We start from the raw sequence: 19,312 nt of genomic DNA on the forward strand, positions 1-19,312 counted from the left end.
CACCTCGGTTTAGGGCCATTTAGGCCTTCATCACTCGCCCTGAAATTTGCATAGCCAAAATTAATACCAAAAATTCACAATAATTGCATTAATACATATGATATGACAATAAAACTCATCTAATAAGCTAATATGTCAAATATGAATCACCATATATGAGATTAGAACAATCTAAGCACATAATACAAACTTACTAAAGCTAGCAAGCTACCACAAATATAAAAATTGTATAGGAATAACCCTTATTGAAAACACAAAACCTAAAAATAGGAAATATAAATATTTTTGGGTGATGCAAGATTGCCTTTACACTTAGGATGCTCCTACATCACATACCAAGGGACATTGTATTGATAGTAATCAGGAAGACTATTGCCCATACTATCGAGTATATTCAAACTTATATTGTATAGCAAATGATAATAGAAAATATAGTTAATCAAGTTTTGTATATGTTCACAAATAGACAAACTTAGGCATCTATGTTTTATCGATTTTTCTAGATGAGTGGAAAGTTAATCATACTAACATATGCTTTAGATATCTTCCAATTGAATTGAACCCTAAACCAAGAGAAGTCAACCTTCACTATAAATTACTTTATTTACTAGATATAATCACATTAAAAACTATTGAAAAATAATGGAAAAATTAGCAAGCATGACTTGCAAAAATCTAGAAAATTGGTTTTATGCATTAATACAATTTTTCTTGGAGTTTGTGTCTTACAAATTTCATTTCTCTTTATGATACATGATTATAATAATAATAAGATTTTTGAAGCACTAAGTAACCCAAAAAAACTCATGTTATGAAAATTTGGAAGGGAAATTTCAACATCATGAATCACCTCAAAATGTGGGACTAAGGTAGTTCACCCATCTTAGCCTCCAATTCCTACCACTTCTATTAATTCCTTAGTCAATTAGATACTCCTTTATGAGAGTTTGGGTAAACTAAACATACCAGATGCTTTGGCTAAGAATTCCTAATGCCCTTCACCCATGTAGGTGATGAAAGGAATGAGTCTTTCCTTCGTCATTCTTAAAGAAACCAACAATTCTCTTAGCCATTATGCTCAATTACATAAAATTTAGACCATAATTATTATTAATTCACATAAATAATATATAATAGCATCCTATTATGTCTTTGAACAAAATTAAAACAAAAATATATCATGTGTAAATTGGACAAAATAATTGAAGTTAAATTGCAAATCCTTCATAGAATATGGTGGAATAGTGCATATAGTTTGCATTGCCAAACAACATATTAATAGCAAAAAAGATAGCTTTCAAACTTGTTTCCCAATAAACCACTTGTCTTCTTCTCTAACTTTTACTCCAGCATTTGTGTATTGATCTAACAAAAGTATTTTATTAGGTCTTTTTAGCATTGATCAAAAAGGTTGATCAAGAGTAACTTATTATATCAAAAGGATTTGTATCCAATTGAAGAAAGATGCCTAGTAGACAAAAATATTTAGAACAAAACATAATAATGTCAACTATTGACATGCTTACTTTTCTTTAATGGTCATATTGCTTGGAACAAATTATAATTGACATTACATTGTCATTATTATTATTTTTACACTACAACATGACATATCAGGGATGAAATAATATGATTGTATGAAAGTGATAGACACAAATTATATGAGATAGAGGAATGAAAGAAAATTAAATTGTCCAAAATCTTAGTGGGTTTTGATTTTGAGATCATCAAAAACATTTCTTATACACAAGCACAACCTCAAAAATTCTTTTGGCCTTCAAATAAATGTACCTATTATGATTTTTTTGGAAAATAAGGTTTTATTAGATATTGCAATGATAATAATCACTCCATATAGAATGAGGACCTCAATATTGAGACATGAGAAAATAGACGCATTGTTCAAAGGTATGGAAAATCATCCAAGATAGGTAAACTAGACCACAGAAGTCATACTGAGTGATTCAATTATTTTAGCTATGTAGCCTACTTAATTCTTTAAAATTCTCTACTTCCTCACAAAAATAAATTCTTGTTCAATAAAGCTTGAAAATTATTTAAATTTTGTTAGTTACTTAGCATGATTGTTGCCATGACTATTGAACCTAGAATCAATATAACATAAGAGCAATGGATAACCTATTTCACATACCAAATGCACATATAATATTTACTTATCGGTGGACATTTCAGATTTGTATACCTTAATTAAGAGGTTCCTCTTGATCTCTCCTTATGCTTGAGCTACCTTATATCCATTTTCGGTTGTACAGAATATGGGCTTAGCATTTGATGATGATTGCTAAAAAATCTATTTATCATTAAAAAATTGTTGAATCAATGCAAATCATTTGAAATGAAATTTTAGTTCTAAGAGAGGAGAGGAGATTAACGGTAGTAGCTCAAATTGCATGGGTAAAAAATTAACATGCAAAAGTACATGTGGAAGCATATGGTTATGGGATTTGAGCTTTAAAATGATGTGTAAAAAATAATACATTGTCACAATCCGTTTCTTCTCATCCTAATAAATCGACATTATTGTTGCCATCTGTCTAGAATTTTATCTTTTATAAAATTCAAATTAATCTTGATTGTATCTAATTAAATTTTAGTATTTTTTTAAAAAACTGTCAATTACGGGGGAATATGTTAGTTAGGGATGTGTTTCTTCATCTCCGCTCTATTCTGCTTTGCTTGGCATTGGAGGCATTTCGCTGCTATCATCTTCATTCAGATTTTCATCCTTAAGAAATTCTATTTAGCGACAAATAAGATTTAGTGCTTTCAGGTCTTAGTTATAATGCTGGTTCTTGGAGATGGGGCATCTTCTTCTTCTTCTTCTTATATTCTTCTGGTTCAGCACTTGATTGAGAAGTGTTTGCTATTTAACTTGGATCAGAAGGAATGTGCTGAGGCACTTTCTAAGCATGCCAATATAGAACCCACCATAACTGTCACTATTAGGAAGAAAGGAGGTAGTTAAAAGGAATTGGGAGCCTCTTGGAAAGAAAATACATGAAGATCTGGAAGGGCACAGGTAGCGAGAGGATGGGAAGAGTAAAGTGGGCGAAGTAAAGACAACTAGCGGATTGTCCAGGTATCTATCAATTGGAAAATGAGCTTGGAAACATCGAACTACCAGGTTTCCCTTTCTACAATCATTGAACCCCATGTTCTCATTTAAGAGCTTGAATAATAGGAATAGTATTTGTCCTATAATGGTAACTTGTGTATTTCTTGTATGCTTTGCCTTCTATAGTTGTGCTAAAACAAATAGTTTATGGTGTAAAATTTACTCGACTCCACTGAAATCTCTTCTTAAACTACAACTTATTTCAAACTTTGGATTTTCCTTGTGCGGATTGTTACTTGCTATTGTCTTTTATCATGGCTCTCTTAAATCTAGTCCACAATATGCAATCGTTGGAGCATATCACTGTAGGTCTGTACTGTAATCAAGAACGTTGCTCGCAGAACCTTTACACTTCTTGTTGATACTGTTATTGTTAAAAATGTCCTGCCTTTACCTATACAAAATGGATATGGTGTTGTTAATGTTGTGTTACTGAACTTGATAACTGTTAATGCCGAACGTTTTTACCATTGACCTTCACATAATGCTGAAACTGGTAATGCTGAACCCTTAACACATTGTTTCCTCAAACAAACACAGGTTAAGAAAACCTCGGTCGCTATTCTAAGTTGAAGGAACATTGATATTGGAATTTAATTTGAGACTCTAGAGTTGAATCAGTGATGCTAATTTGGTATCCGAACCCTAATGATGAACTATGTTTTCTTTTTATGTCTATGTTTGAAGCAAGACTGTTAGAGTCTTCTTGACATATAGATAGCTTAAATTATGTGTTTGATATACCGAAACTTCATCTTACTCCATTTCTTTTACCGTTATACATTACATCTATAATGCTGAAACAAAGACCCAGAACAGAAAATACATCTTCTCTTGAACTTTTGAATCAAAGCATTATTGCAAGAAGAGTTCCTAAAACTTGATGGAATTATATTGTTTTCTCTTATAGTTTGTGTAGAAAGGCTAGGTTCTAAGGTTCAAATAAGTTGCTTCACTGGTAGTTAATAAACTAAAACTTAGTTATGTTAGATCACATGCAAAGGCATTAGTTCATTCCTGAGTGATCGATTACTTCTAATATCTAGTTTTGAAATGTAAACATTTATTGGAAGACTCCACTATGTTGGATATATTTATTGATTGTTGGAGCTAATGTATAACTTAATGATGTATTATTAGACGTGGTGTAAAAAGCTCCTTATAGTTGTTATTTAAAAAAAATAAAGAGAAATTGATGCTACTGAATGGAAGTATCAGCTTTATGTTTAACATTGAATGGTAGTATTTAAATCATGTACATTGAAGTATGTATGATGTGTAGGTCTACATCATTGGATAAAATTCATGTTTACACACCCATTTATGGATTAATTACCTTCAACCTTTGATTATAGTGTTTAATTTTCATGATGGTTGAATTGTCAACTAGGGTTCCATGTATAATTTTTGCACTCCATACTCTAACGTGAGGTGGAAATACCTATTAGGATTGAGACATAACATATTATGTTTTATTATGATTTGCATTTCATTGATAATTATGAGGTTTCTTTTGGTTCTTACATAAAAAGACATATCAAACTATACGAATAAATAAAGGAAGTATTATGAGGTTGGCATGTTGGACAATTAAGAAGATAATTGCATTCTTTAATATATGTAGCATGCCTATGAGGATCATGATGCATTAAGGAGAGTCTTGGCATAATGGTTCTATATGAATGGAATAGAATCAAACTTTACAAGGTGTGATAGGCTGATAAGGACAAAGTGTTTTCGTGATGGTCTAAATGGCACGCTGAGGATGCCACATTATGAATTGTTTATGATATTGATTTTACATGTTTCACATGCACATACGATGGTTATGGTGTGAATTGATAATAAGAAAATTATTTTAAGTTGGATACTAACCTAATTTTGTGGTTGTTGTGAATGTCTATGTAGTATATAAATTTTAGAGTATGACTTTTGATAATACACAATTCCATTACTCTCTTGGTTTTACCAAGTTAGGCTTCCTCGTTGCCGGGCTGGGTATCTTTCATGTCAAGAAAGATTTCGGGGAAGCTTAATAGCTTTGTGGTAGGGTGGAAAAGCACTCCTACAATATTTTCGCCTTTGTGTTCTTAGACAGGTTCTGGAGCTCTTTTCAACTTGCTCGTCATGGTTATACCACCTGGTATTTGGTATCTGGTATTGGGTAATATGGTAACGAATTTACAATTTTCTTTTAATTTGAGCATATAAGTATATGTATCAATTAATTAAAGTTAATGATAGTTAATCAACTCATGTTGACTGGTCAATATTCAAAAGACTTTGACTCTCGTTGAATTTTCTGCCTTTTTCGAGAATTGCTGATGTGGCATTGGTTTTGCAGGGGCAGTTCTTACATACATGCATGATGCCAACAAAACCTTGCATGATGCCAGCAAAATACTTAAGAAAAATGAGTGACGAATAAATATTTATTCTAATATTTTTGAAGGAAAAAGAGAAAGACTATCGCCATAAATAGAATCAACTGATAGCAAAAAAGTAATTTACATTTTTGATCTCATATTGATTATAAAATTCCATCAAGACTATAGTTTTATATGAGTTTTTCCACTAGGAACAATTTTCAAGGACAAAACTAATGCCTAAAAGACTATGGAAAACTATAGTCTAATAATAGAAGTGTAATAAGTACCTCACAACTATGGCTCAAAGTATCAATTTTCTCCTCTAATCTATACAGAAATGGATGTCAACCAGATTTATTAACAATTATTTATTGAAACTGAATTACAAATAATCTTTGAAAAGCGAGGTGTGAACAAAGCCGTAGAAAGAATTTTGATGTGAGAAAAAAGGATTGACCGAAGGAAAAAGCATTGACGTGTCGACGGGTCATAAACGCGTAGAGTAGACTCGATTTTCTCATAGATTTCTACGTGGAATTAAACTACTAGCGGGCCTTTCAAATTTCATCGGGGCTCTTAAGTCAATTGGTCTCCATTCCTTTTTTTTTGCTTTCACTCATCCAATCATGCGACTCTGTGGACATAATCAATTGAGTAGGTAACACTCACATTATCATATTTTAGTCGTTTGCGTGTCCCTTACGCTTACGATATTTAAGAGATAAGGCTACCTAGGATTACAGCATGGAATGTGAAGATGTTTAATGATTAAAGGCTCTCTTTGAATAAATTGATTTTCACCGCGTCTAGCAATTTTGTTTAGTTTGGATGCTGCTTTAATATATATAGTAGAGTTTTCAACTGTTGATTTTTTTGCTTACACTCCACAGGTGCATTTAGTTTAGTTTTCAGCTTGTCATTTATCTTTATGCGTGTGGGCATGCATTCTTGGTTCAATTGGCGTTCGTATTCAATTCTAGTAGTTAATCCCATCTTATTCTATAAACTAATCGTATTAGACATATTCTAAATGAGGTACTTAGACTCAAGTCATGGCTATAGTTGTAAGATCGTCTTCTTATCTCTTATCTTGATTCTTTCAATCGTTCTCATAATCAGATATTTAGTTGACCAAGTATTATTTAAACTTTGGTTCAAAGTCAATGATGAACAAACATTTAGAAGATCATCATTTAATGTGCACTATCATTCATTGCTTGTTCACCTAATCTCTAGTAGTGACAAGTCTTGGACAACTAGTGAGATAGTTGTGCAACTATTAGGATACTTAAGTATTGGCAATTTTTGTGGCGGTTGTAGTTCATGTCTTATTAGAACATTTCTAAGTAAGTGTTGTGCAACACTTTAAATAACCACTATTTTGACCCTTTGATGCATAGCATATACAACATGTGTCATCACTATTTAGAAACTAAAACAATAGTCATAAGCAATTAAGTTGCATATGTACACAATTTTTTTTAAATAATCAAAATTCAATGTATTGTTTAAGATTTGTGAGTCCAAAAAGTTAGATATAATGACCACTGGTAGACTTCTCCTATATTCATATACAAAATATATTGACTTGCATTTGATCAACACACATACGTGCACATATATGAGAGTACATGAACAGATTGAAGACATATCTCAATATAAGGACACTCAAGAATAATTGTTCTCATTTGATTCTATCATGTACTCATTCTAATACATGTGAATTATTTGTTAGTCATTGTAGAATTCATGTACAATTTTGAATACATGTAATCTTGTAAGCCAAATACATCAATTTGATAATTGACTATAAATCTTGTATTTAAGGAAAATCTTAGATCATTCACAAATAATACCTCAGTCACATCAAATAATCAAAATGGACCAAAGTGTAAGAATATTATTCAAACACTTATATTAGTATATATTGTACAATTAACTTATCATATATGCATCTTACATTTATGCATCAAGTATTTTATTTATTTTTTAATATGCAAACTATTATTCTCCCCATGGTGCTTTGGTGCTTTTTAACAACACCTACTCAAACCTTAAACCATACTGAGAGAAGTAGAAGTAGAACATTTATGTAGTTCATTTGTAGTATTTTTGGTGTTGATTCAATTATAGAAATCAAATTTTGATTCTTAATCATAAAATATATAAAAGTAATAATTATTAATAATAATAAAACACACATATTTATTATTTTAAAATTAAATAATTAAGTTTATAATTACCTTCGCAAAGTTTTATAAACACATTTTAATAACTTTATAATATGTAAAAAGTAATTTGTAGAACAAGGAAAGTTAGGTTTAAATGAGTGAGAGAAACTCGTAGACATAAGGGTGTTGGTCTAAACGAATATGTTAATTAGATAAGTAGGAGATATTTTCCACAAGAAGTCAAATTATAATATTGTTATTAAGATTCAACTGTCATTTTTTTAGTCAAATTCATTGACTCGTGTTTCATGAATAGTACTTCACAAAAATCTATCTCTCATGAGAACGGTTGAAACACCTAGCACTCATTGTATCTAGATGACATTTGTATGAAATTTACCAAGAAGTCGTGCCCACCCATTGTTATTCAAATTTAAATGTGCTTAACTACAAGAAATTAAATGATTGTATGACAAAAAAATTAAGATTGAAACAAGTTAAAAGAATTAATTAAGCTACTAGGCTTATATGTGGGAGCTTTGCTCCCGATTTTCGTAGATTTTCGTCGGCAAATTGTTAGCCTTGACGGAAATGTTCTAGTATCATCTATTTTTTATTTTTAGATTGATTTTTAAAATACAATTAGTTTTGAGAAATTTCTTTAAAAAATAATCTTTATTCTTTTATAGAAATTTTCTAAAAATCAAATAATATTCTCCTTGATTAAAAAACTTTCCACAATTTGAGTTTGAATTACATTCACCTCTGCTTATTTATTATATCTAAATTGGATTGTAACATGAGTTAATGTGATTGTAGGTAAATGCAGCACTATATTCAATAGTGGATGGCATTCCAAGTTTTGCAAAGGTAATGTCTTTTTGCTTTAAAGTCTTACTATTGCTATACCATTTACATAATTGATTGAAACTATCACTAATTTAGTGGTGCTTTATTGTAATGAAAGAAGCGCCACTTTTAAGGTATGTGAAATATTGTTGAATATTTTACACAAGATGTGCAAGGGAAGCTTTGTGTGATGGGTTTGGCATCATGATAAGTGTGTTTGCAGTTCTCATTACTTCATAAAATGCAATAAGGTTGTGTTCCACTTTGTCCAATCTTATAAGAATTTTAGAGATGAGCAATTTAGACATAATACCTGCAAAATAGGGGTTGTGGATAAGATCATTAGATTCACAATTAAAGGTCTTTCGAAACATTCTTATGATATGCAATTTAAAATCAACATTTTTGAAGTTAATTTGTTCCAAAATAGAAACAACCAAAAATACACTCCAACATTTCTACAAGGAATAAAAATGTGGCAGCAAATCTACAAAGAATTAAAAAATAGAAACAATTTTTTTTAATTGACATTTTTGTCTAGTTTTGTATGTAAATCTCTATGTTGCTTGATTAATTAGACTTTTTTTTCTAAATGTTGTGCTTCACTTATATGTTTTATGCTCAATTGTTTGAAGTCTGTAATTTTTCGAATCAACAATTATATAGTTGAAACTTAACTATATAAACATCAATGCAAAATTATAAAAAAGAAATCTTATCTGCTCATTGTTGGACTACTAGTTTATTATTATTAAAACTATACAAAATAAAGAATTGTATAAAAGAAGACAATAAGAAGAATAGGAGATTGCCATTAACCTAAAAGAAAAATTGATAACTTCCATCTCCACCCTACGTTTCAGGATAGCCACCCTAAACTTTTAGATTTTGAGCCCTTTCTTTAGACTAAACGATGCCACTATTTTTGTCGGCATATACATTTAGTATGGACTGTATTTTTAGTCCCTCTATCAATTTGAGTACAACGTACGCAAAAGCGTATTACTTTCTTGCTTTCTTTGGAATGGTCTATGTCTTGGGCATCTGAAAGTCTTGCCTTCTGCAAATTGTCACAAGGAATCAGCTTCTCACATGCAATGAGGTCAACAACCCACATCAATACACTGTCTAACATTTGGAACAACTTTTCTCTGCGTTTCTTCAGAAACAACAGAGGAACTACAATTATGCCCGCGCCCACTCCAAAGCTCATCCCCATCAACACAATAAAACTGTCAATTAATCCCCTGTTTTTGTTCACCCCTTCTTTCTTCTTCGGCTTCCTTTCATCCTTTGTCGATGGCGGGGCTGATTCGTTCAGTTGGAAGCCGGACAGACCTGGATTATGTGAGAAGGACGATGCTTCAAATGTTGCAAATTGTGCCCCTCGCGGTATTGGTCCTCTTAGATTGTTGTATGACAGATTCAAGTAACTCAGGAACGTGAGGGATTGCAATTCAGTAGGAATGATTCCAGACAGGTTGTTTTGCGAGAGATCAAGGGACTCCAGCTCTGCCATGTTTCCCAGTGATTTGGGTATACCACCATTAATGTGGTTTCTTGAAGTATTAAGAATGATCAAACCCATCAGAGTTCCCATTCCTTCAGGTATATGACCGGATAATCTATTGCTTGATAGGTCAAGACATTTTACCAAACTCAAAGCTCTCACATACTCCAGCTCCAATCCTTTGTTTCTGATTATTATTTTCTCTACATATTTTACATCTTTTATCAATCCAAATTCAAAGACTTCTGTAATCTCTGACTCGTTTGCCATGCCCTTCATCTCTGAAATGCTATCCGGAATAGCTCCTGAGAAACTGTTCATTGAAAGGTCTAATATTTGAAGATGTGGCATTTTGATTATATCAGCAGGGACACTTCCTTCAAATCTGTTTGATCTTAAGATCAAAATCTTAAGATTAGGAAGGTCTTGAATCCAATTTGAAGGAATGTTCCCTGTTAAACTATTGTCCCCCATATCTAAAATCTGCAGCTGCGTACAGTTTGGAAGTCTTGGCAGAGCTCCATTCATACGATTTCCCCCGATTTTCAGTGTTTGAAGCGAGGCCATGTTTCCCAACTCCGCTGGCAACTCACCTTCGAAACTGTTCTTCTCCAAATTCAATACTCGAGGAGAGCTGCAGTTGACAAAAGCTGGAGGAATCTTACCCGTAAGACTGTTGTATGAAAAATCCAAAATCTCCATAGACAACCCTTCACATATTGATGATGGAATGCTACCACTCAGAGTGTTGTGAGACAGAGACAAGTAACTAAATTTATTCTTTCCAATTTCAGGTGGAATGGATCCATGAAACTGATTTTCTGACAGATCCAAGACAACCACTGAAAGAGGAGGAACCGGAAGCTGACCATGAAAGTTATTGTAATGCAAGTCCAGAATCTTCAATGTTTTGGGCTCCATTAGCATAGAAGGCAAAGCGCCGACAAAATTGTTGTAGGACAGATTGAGCTGTTCAAGAGCAGGGGAATCCCATATCCACTCAGGAATACTGCCCCGTAATCTGTTGTCTGACAAATCCAAAGTGGAAATTTCAGTTTGAGTCATTAAGAAGGCCGGGAACTCACCCTCCATGTTGCACGATTTTAATTTCAATTTTCTAAACGCGTTTTGGGGAATCCAAGTTGTACTGACTTTCACTGATAAATCATTGTTCGAAATGTCTAGAGATACCAGACTAGAGAGATTATGAAGGTGACACTCTGAAAGGTTCCCGCTTAACCGATTAGAGGACAGGGAAAGAACCTTCAATTTAGAGAGATTGGAAATGCTGTCAGGTATGACATCTGTTAACAAGTTGTTGCTTAGATCAAGCGTACCGAGGTCAAGTAATTGACCAACGGAATCCGGGATTTTGCCAGTCAGCTGGTTATTACTCAGATCAAGCAGAACAAGGGACTTCATGTTGGCCAATGGAGGAATTGTGGCGGTCAGTTCATTGTAGCTCAAATCAAGGCGTGTGAGGGAGGTAGGATTCATGTCAAGCGATGGAATTGCACCGGTCAATAGGTTATGCCTCAAGTCAACATGGCGGAGGTTCTCAAATGCACCCAACGACATAGTGGGTATGGGGCCCTGCAACTGATTGTATGAAAGATCGACATAGGCTAAAGGAAATGACGTTCCTAATGGAAGCTTAATCTCAAACGAAGGTAAATTTCCTTTTAACTTGTTCATTGAGATATCCAACATTACAAGTCGTGTAAGATTTGCAATCGTGGATGGAAGCTTACCTCGAACAGAGCAGACCGAGAGATCCAAGAGTGTCAATGAGGAGATATTGCCAATTGAATCCGGAATTGCTCCTCCTACACTTGTTTCTGTGAGAACAAGGCTGTTAAGCGATGCAGAGTATGGCGGAAGAATGCTTGAAAAATCCCCTCCCAAGTCGAAATTGGCAGACAAGTCAACTTCTTGCAGGTTTGGAAGGCTCAGCAGACCAGAAGGGATGGAGCCATTAAGGTCACAGCTGCCGAGCTTGAGGGAAACCAGGGTGGAAAGGTTTTGAAAGGCAGCAGGTATCGGAGACAACAAGGAATTGCCAACAAGTTGGAGGTGGGTTAGACTCGTAAGGTTTCCAAGAGAAGGGGGAATTGGGGCAGAGAGCATACAGTTGGACATTTGAAGACGCCTGAGGGAGAACATGGTGGAGATGGCCTTGCCCCATGTTGGGCCCACTTGCCGTTGCACCAAAAGCCATGACTATTAGTGAACATGGAACACCACATAATTAACCACCTGTGAGCAGGGGAGCGCGTCGCATCACCCAACAATCTCCCCCTCGACGCGCATACCAGGTGCTTACGCGGGTCGGGATGGCACCGGGGAGATTTGAACCCATGACCAAGCCAAAACCAGGCTCTGATACCAATTGTAGGGCCCATTTACCATTGCACCAAAAGCCATGACTATTAGTGAACATGGAACACCACATAATTAACCACCTGTGGGCAGGGGAGCGCGTCGCATCACCCAACAATCTCCCCCTCGACGCGCATACCAGGTGCTTACGCGGGTCGGGATGGCACCGGGGAGATTTGAACCCATGACCAAGCCAAAACCAGGCTCTGATACCAATTGTAGGGCCCATTTACCGTTGCACCAAAAGCCATGACTATTAGTGAACATGGAACACCACATAATTAACCACCTGTGGGCAGGGGAGCGCGTCGCATCACCCAACAATCTCCCCCTCGACGCGCATACCAGGTGCTTACGCGGGTCGGGATGGCACCGGGGAGATTTGAACCCATGACCAGGCCAAAACCAGGCTCTGATACCAATTGTAGGGCCCATTTGTCGTTGCACCAAAAGCCATGACTCTTAGTGAACATGGAACACCACATAATTAACCACCTGTGGGCAGGGGAGCGCGTCGCATCACCCAACAATCTCCCCTTCGACGCGCATACCAGGTGCTTACGCGGGTCGGGATGGCACCGGGGAGATTTGAACCCATGACCAAGCCAAAACCAGGCTCTGATACCAATTGTAGGGCCCATTTACCATTGCACCAAAAGCCATGACTGTTAGTGAACATGGAACACCACATAATTAACCACCTGTGGGCAGGGGAGCGCGTCGCATCACCCAACACCCCATTCAATGCTTCCCACTTTCGACATGTCCACCCCGTCCAGCAGCAGCTCCTCTAGATTCCTCATGTTTCCTATCCACATCTGCATGTCATCAATTGTAATGGAAGACATGGAAATGAAGGAATTAGTAGAAAGATCCAAGTAGCGCAACGTGGACATGTTGCCCAACTCCCTGGGTACCTTTCCCCCATATCCAGCATTTGACAGGTTCAAATACTGCAAATATTTTAGCGAGGGGAGTTGTTGAGGGATAGCAACACCACTGAAAGAGTTGTAGCTCAAATCCAAGACTCGTAACATCTTTAGACTGAACAATGGAGAAATAACGTCTTTCCCAGGATTCCTAACAAAAAGTGAACTGGAAAAGATCTTGGGATGAACATCGTTGATTGGATTCCGAAAATCCATCTCCGGATCGTTGCTGAAAGGATTGTGGAGATCCAATTGAATAACATGCTTTCTAACATTATCACATTGGATTCCTTTCCAGTGGCAACAGTCCGTGGAATTGCTCCACGATTTCAGTCGACCAGAGGGGTCGTGAAGGCCACGCTTGAAATCCAAGAGAGAATTTCTTTCATCTTCCGGACAGCAAGATACCCAACAAATCGGCATCAACAGCAGAAATCCCGTCAAGGTGCAGATCAATCTCTGTGAGAATTTCATTTGGGTTTGTTCAATTTTGCCCTCTGAAAAGATATAATCATTATCCCCTTCAAGATATATTCGGAATTTGCAATATTAACAGAACAATGCGAATCAACCACCAACTGTGTTTGTTTTGAACACTTACAGAGCCCCACAATTCCGTCGAAAAATATAAATGATAAGAAGGGAGTCTAATGCTTCTTGAGAGGAACTTCGTTGCAAGGTGCCAATGATCACGACTATGACTCTGACCATTGAATTATTCAAATTCAACAGTACGAATTTTTTTTCATGTGGGAGATTTGAAGGAAACCGAAGAAAAAGGCATCATTGAATTTCCAGGAAGGTTCATAAACGTGTAGAGTTCAGATGTCAGTGGAAGTACTCAAACAAACAGTAGCCCCTAGTCGCAGACAGGAATTATTTTCCCTAAATTGGTTTTGAAACAATTTTTACCATAAGATATTGAAAATTTTGCAAAAATATGTTATGTTTTTTTATTTTTAACATTTGGTGAAAGGTGTATTTTATAGAGAGTCTAGTAGTGTCCATCATTTTCTTGTCATTTAGGTGTATCCTATTCTTCATAATATTTAAGAAATTTGCATACAAGTGATTACAGATATATAGTTATCCACATCAAGTTCAAAAGGGGTAAACAAATCCAAATTATGTAATATTTTATTGAGAGCTTTTGTAGTTGTTCCTTTAGTTCTTTAATAATTTTCTTTTATTCTTTAATATTTTTCCACTCAAGCTATCTAATATTTTATTGAGAACCTCTGAAGTTGTTCCGTTAGTTCTTTAATCAGTTTCTTTTATTCTTTAATATTTTTGCAACAGTTTCTATTATTGGTGGGGCCTATCATGAATAATAAATATTTCTTGTACTAATTTATTGTAAACTTTTTTCTTTCATTATCTTTTTGTGCTCCTAGATTTTGTTGTATATGATTTTTTAGCTTCGATTTTTTGGATCACACCTTCATTTATCACAAAGTGTGATTTGAGACATTGATGTTAAAAAATACACACAATCAAATCAAACACTAGGAGATATTCAAATCGATTGTGAAAATTTGATAAAATTCTTCCTTTCATCCAAATATAATCAGGTTTAAACTTAAAACGATGAGTGAATTGGTCTGAGTCCAAATATTTCACATTGAACTTTATTGTTTGGAAATTTGAAGCTAAAGCTAAGAGCTTGTTTGGTTGTAGGCATAAAAATTGAGGATAGGAATGCATAGTGAGAATAGGAATGACTATTCCAATTATAGCTATTTTATGGAACGGACATAAGCTCATTTTAGGGGCAAAATGGGAATATGTATTCCTATTCCCTATTCCAATTGTCACACCAAATGGAAAATAGTTCAAACATATTTCCTAATTTTCTATTCCTATTCCAACAACCAAACGAGCTCAAAAGAACATTTTCTTTCACAAAAAAATTCCAATTTAAAGGTGTTATTCGAGAGAGTCATTTTCTACTTCTCTACCCATTCTACCAAGTGCATATTCTATCACAAATTGGAATCCATTTAACATATTTTCTTCTTATGTAAACATGTTTAACAAATTTGACAAATAGTTATATTCTTTATTCTTGCTATATTTAGTAACAAATTAAGTTGGAAATCGATAGTTTAGGTTTTCATTGCATGCAAAACCTGTCATTAAATTCTTCTCATTAACAAATTTTGTTGTATATTTGGATACTAAGATGTAAAGTTGTTTTATTTAATGCCTATCCCTCCTACAAACTTAATCTACTTTTGCTAAAACCTTAAAAGTGAAAATAAACTACAATGTTAAGCTCAAGATGCAAATATTTTAAGTTCAATCCTAGTTGGCACTTGTTGCTAAAGATCACAATAGATCCTTACTCAAAACTACGAAGTCCATTGTGAAGTATCTTGTTCTTGATACCCTTGGAGAGAAGTGATGTTTTTGATGTATTAAGAAGAAACTAGAAGGGGGGCTGACCTTGAAGTACAGTAGACTGGAGAACAGCTGGTAGAGAAATAATGTTTATTTTATTATAAATTGTAACTTGTACTTATAATGTTGCACTTAGATGTCCTATTTTAAAATTGTAATATCCCACCTCTAATATTGAAATTTGATATTAATTCACAAAATGACTTTTCCTAATAGAATAATTGTTATTTTGATTAAACATCAATCAAAATACTTCTCTATTATTAAATATTTTTATTATAGAATATATTTATAATAAATAAATACTCCTAATAAATAAATAAATTTATAAATTAATAATTCTATATTGTCATCAATTGACTATCTAACGAAAAGAAATTAATCTCCTAATGTGGAGTGGGTCACCTACGGTCGTAAACCTTTGCTACTCAATTACTGGTGATCAATGGTCGTGACACTTAATGAATAAATCGATAGTATATAAGCTTAAAAGATAAAAAAATATAACATAGATATTCATCTCATTGTTTGATCGGCATGAAAGATCTATAAACCCCACCTTGGTGAAATGGTAGTTTACAAATCACCCGTGAATGAGAAAACATAGGAATTAATATGAAAAGAGTGATGCCACGGAGGCAAAGGTGTACGTATGACAAAGGAAAGGGAGGACTGTACTACTGGCATATCGACGTGGAAGTGACTTCCGCCCAAGTACGAATATAAGTTGGAATGCAAAGTTGACGTGGACCGAGAAGTCTTTAAACAATACAAAAGGGGGAGATAGGTAGGTAGACGACCCACCAATATCTTAGCGCACATCGAACAAAGCCATTAGCATCATAAGTATTTCAGCATATCTGATCCCATACATAAGCCATTGGCATTGGTATTGGTTTAAGAAGTCATACTTATGAATATAAGTTAATTAAATATTCAGTACATATATTTCTTACAAAATGATTAAGAACTCATAGTACTAGTGTAAGGACATTGCTCACCTATATAAATGGCTTCATGCTAATATAGAGTCAAGGAGTCATCCTTAAATAAATGGCTAAGATGGGGATTGATGGAATCTTATAGTGGCAGTGCAAGAAGTGAGATCCTCGTATAAATGGCATAGTGCCAGTGCAAGAAGTGAGATCCTCGTATAAATGGCTCTCGTGTTAGTGCGATAGATGAGTAACCTTGTATAAATGGCTAGATGAGAATGAGATAATGGCCAGAACTATGGCAAGAATAGTATATCTATGATTGTTAGTATTTAAATCTAACATTTATTTTGCAAGTATTGGTATTTCAAACCAACCCTAATAGTGGGGACGTTACAAAAAATGTTCCTTATTGTAATGTCTTTTTGGGATACATATAAACAATCTTTGAGTGATCTTTCATGGAACATACCTTAAAATGACATGTTTAATTATTTATTTGGACAACGACACTGTGATTGATAATGATCAACTTTTCATTTTAGATTTTAGATATAGGTATACCACATAATTATCCTTTCATTTTTATTCATGCCTCGAAAGTTTCAATTTATGTACTTGTTAATATCATTCATTTATGCTTAGATCTCAATTGCATAGTCTTTCAAATCACTCAAACTAACACTTAGAGGAATAAAGGAAAATAAACTCCAAGGATGATACTGAATTGACTCTCTTGGACAAAGAGTTGGTCTATCATATTTATCTCTAGTTGGCTTTGTATTCTAATGTAATCACGAGAATTTATCTAGTTCCTAGCTTGTATTCTTGTGAATCTATTTTCCAATATTACTCTCTGTGTGTGTGTGTGTGTATTAATCAATATAATATTAGCCATTAAAATTGATCTACACTATAACCTATAGTATTAATCAATATAATATTAAGGACTAATATTAATATAATACCAATAAATCAAGGAGTACTTCAAAATTAATAATCATAAAATATTAATATTGGTATAATATTAATATTAATCAATACAATATTAATCATCAATATATTAATCCTACAACATTATATTTAAATCTATAATATGATAATAACAAATATAATATTAACCTATATAATATAATTCAATAATTGAGTAGGAATAATACTAATTGACAATAATTCCAACGTCCACTAGATTTATGAAGACACGATGTCCAAGATAGTTAACGGGCAGGAAACTAGTCCAAATGACACTTCCATAGGCCTTAGCAAGGAAGATAGTCATGTTAGACACAACTAGGAGATTATTTCAAGCTAGACCATTAAACACACACAAGGTGACTTGTGAGAATGCACCATTTGATACTGAAATGATGAATGCACGTAATGAATTTCAAGAGCACACATCATTTAAAATTACTACACCTAATGTAGCAAATGAGATTTAAGAGCACACACCAATTGAAATTTAAGAGAAAGCACCTATTTCACCTCTTGCACATAATTTTCATAATGAACCATATTCATCTTATGCACCTAATTCATGTGATGCACATAATTCACCTCATGTACTTGATTCACCTAATGTTCACAATGCACCTAATTTATGCAATGCACCTAATATATGTAATGTATCACTCTCTACACCTCCTGGAATGGTTCCTACAAAGCCAAAGTTTCTAACATTGATGAAATTTTTTTGAGGCCAATGAATGATAAAATGTCAGAAAGAAATTGTAGAAGAATTGTTAATAAGATATGGAATAAATATTTTGAAAAACTAAATGTAAGTGGAAGATGTCAATTAGTTATTGAAATGATAATTTTTTTGAAATTTAGAGAGATGATGAGAATTTTGGGGTTATGATCATCTAAGAATACTAGTGAAAGAGTCATTATGAGAATCCTTTTTGATGCATGTCAAACCATTGGTTCAATATCACGTACTAAAGACACTAATATTTATCATTTTATATGTTATACATTGCAAATTATTGATGTTTTGTATGAATGTGGTCTATAAGAACCTCCAAAGTTGTCGAGAGTGTTTATTAAAAGTATACTATGCACACAAGATGATGACAATATTTATTATAAGGATATGTGTTCGAAAGGTTCTTGTGATAAATGTGGCGGTTTACAAAAGTTGAAAACATACCCACATGTAGATAGCATACATAAAATTTGTCAAAAAATAGTTTCTCTAGGAAAGTACAAGTCAATTATGTATGGTGTTAAAGATGGAAAAGACTTAAAGAGGTGTGAGTTAATGAAAAAGGATATATGTGTAGATGATTTTATGAAATTGTTTCAAGAAAAACTAGTATATAAGTACATAGGTCATACACATAGAGCTAGATGGTTAGATGAAAAATTTAAGATATGTAAGGACACTTTCCCCTTGGGCACAATTGTCTTCATTATTGATTTTGCTGAAAATTGCACACCTAAGCCTCAAAATAAAGTACAACCTATGTACTACCACTTTACACAAGTCTCAATTTTTGTGCACATACCATTCATTCATGCACATGATAGCACATAGAAGGATAGAAATGTTATAAGAGAGTATATCACTTCTACATTAGCAATGATCAAATCCATTCATTGGAGTTTTTCAAAGGATTTTTTAGAAAATTC

General features: G+C 34.0%; 1 protein-coding gene across 1 annotated transcript; it reads right to left on the reverse strand.

Moving 5' to 3' along the window:
* Positions 1 to 9,317: 9,317 nt before the first annotated feature.
* LOC149549901 (receptor-like protein EIX2) lies at positions 9,318 to 14,066 on the reverse strand. Its single transcript, XM_089793130.1, has 2 exons — positions 13,150 to 14,066; positions 9,318 to 12,214 (listed from the first exon to the last, which is right to left on the reverse strand). The coding sequence occupies exons 1-2, from the start codon at positions 13,815 to 13,817 to the stop codon at positions 9,445 to 9,447; spliced, it is 3,438 nt and encodes a 1,145-aa protein (XP_089649256.1). The 5' UTR covers positions 13,818 to 14,066; the 3' UTR covers positions 9,318 to 9,444.
* Between the last annotated feature and the right edge of the window lie 5,246 nt (positions 14,067 to 19,312).

The sequence above is a fragment of the Cupressus sempervirens genome, chromosome 7 (genome assembly GCF_028749045.1).
Source record: "Cupressus sempervirens isolate cs-2001-9-10 chromosome 7, ASM2874904v1, whole genome shotgun sequence".
Lineage (NCBI taxonomy): Eukaryota > Viridiplantae > Streptophyta > Pinopsida > Cupressales > Cupressaceae > Cupressus > Cupressus sempervirens.

What these genes read in the sequence shown, in the direction of transcription:
- LOC149549901 (XM_089793130.1), bottom strand. Translation starts at nt 13,817, where the DNA reads ATGAAATTCTCACAGAGATTGATCTGCACCTTGACGGGATTTCTGCTG. An exon ending in GTGGGAAGCATTGAATGGGG is followed by an intron (nt 12,215 to 13,149) that starts TGTTGGGTGATG and finishes CCCAACATGGGG; the next exon opens with CAAGGCCATCTCCACCATGT.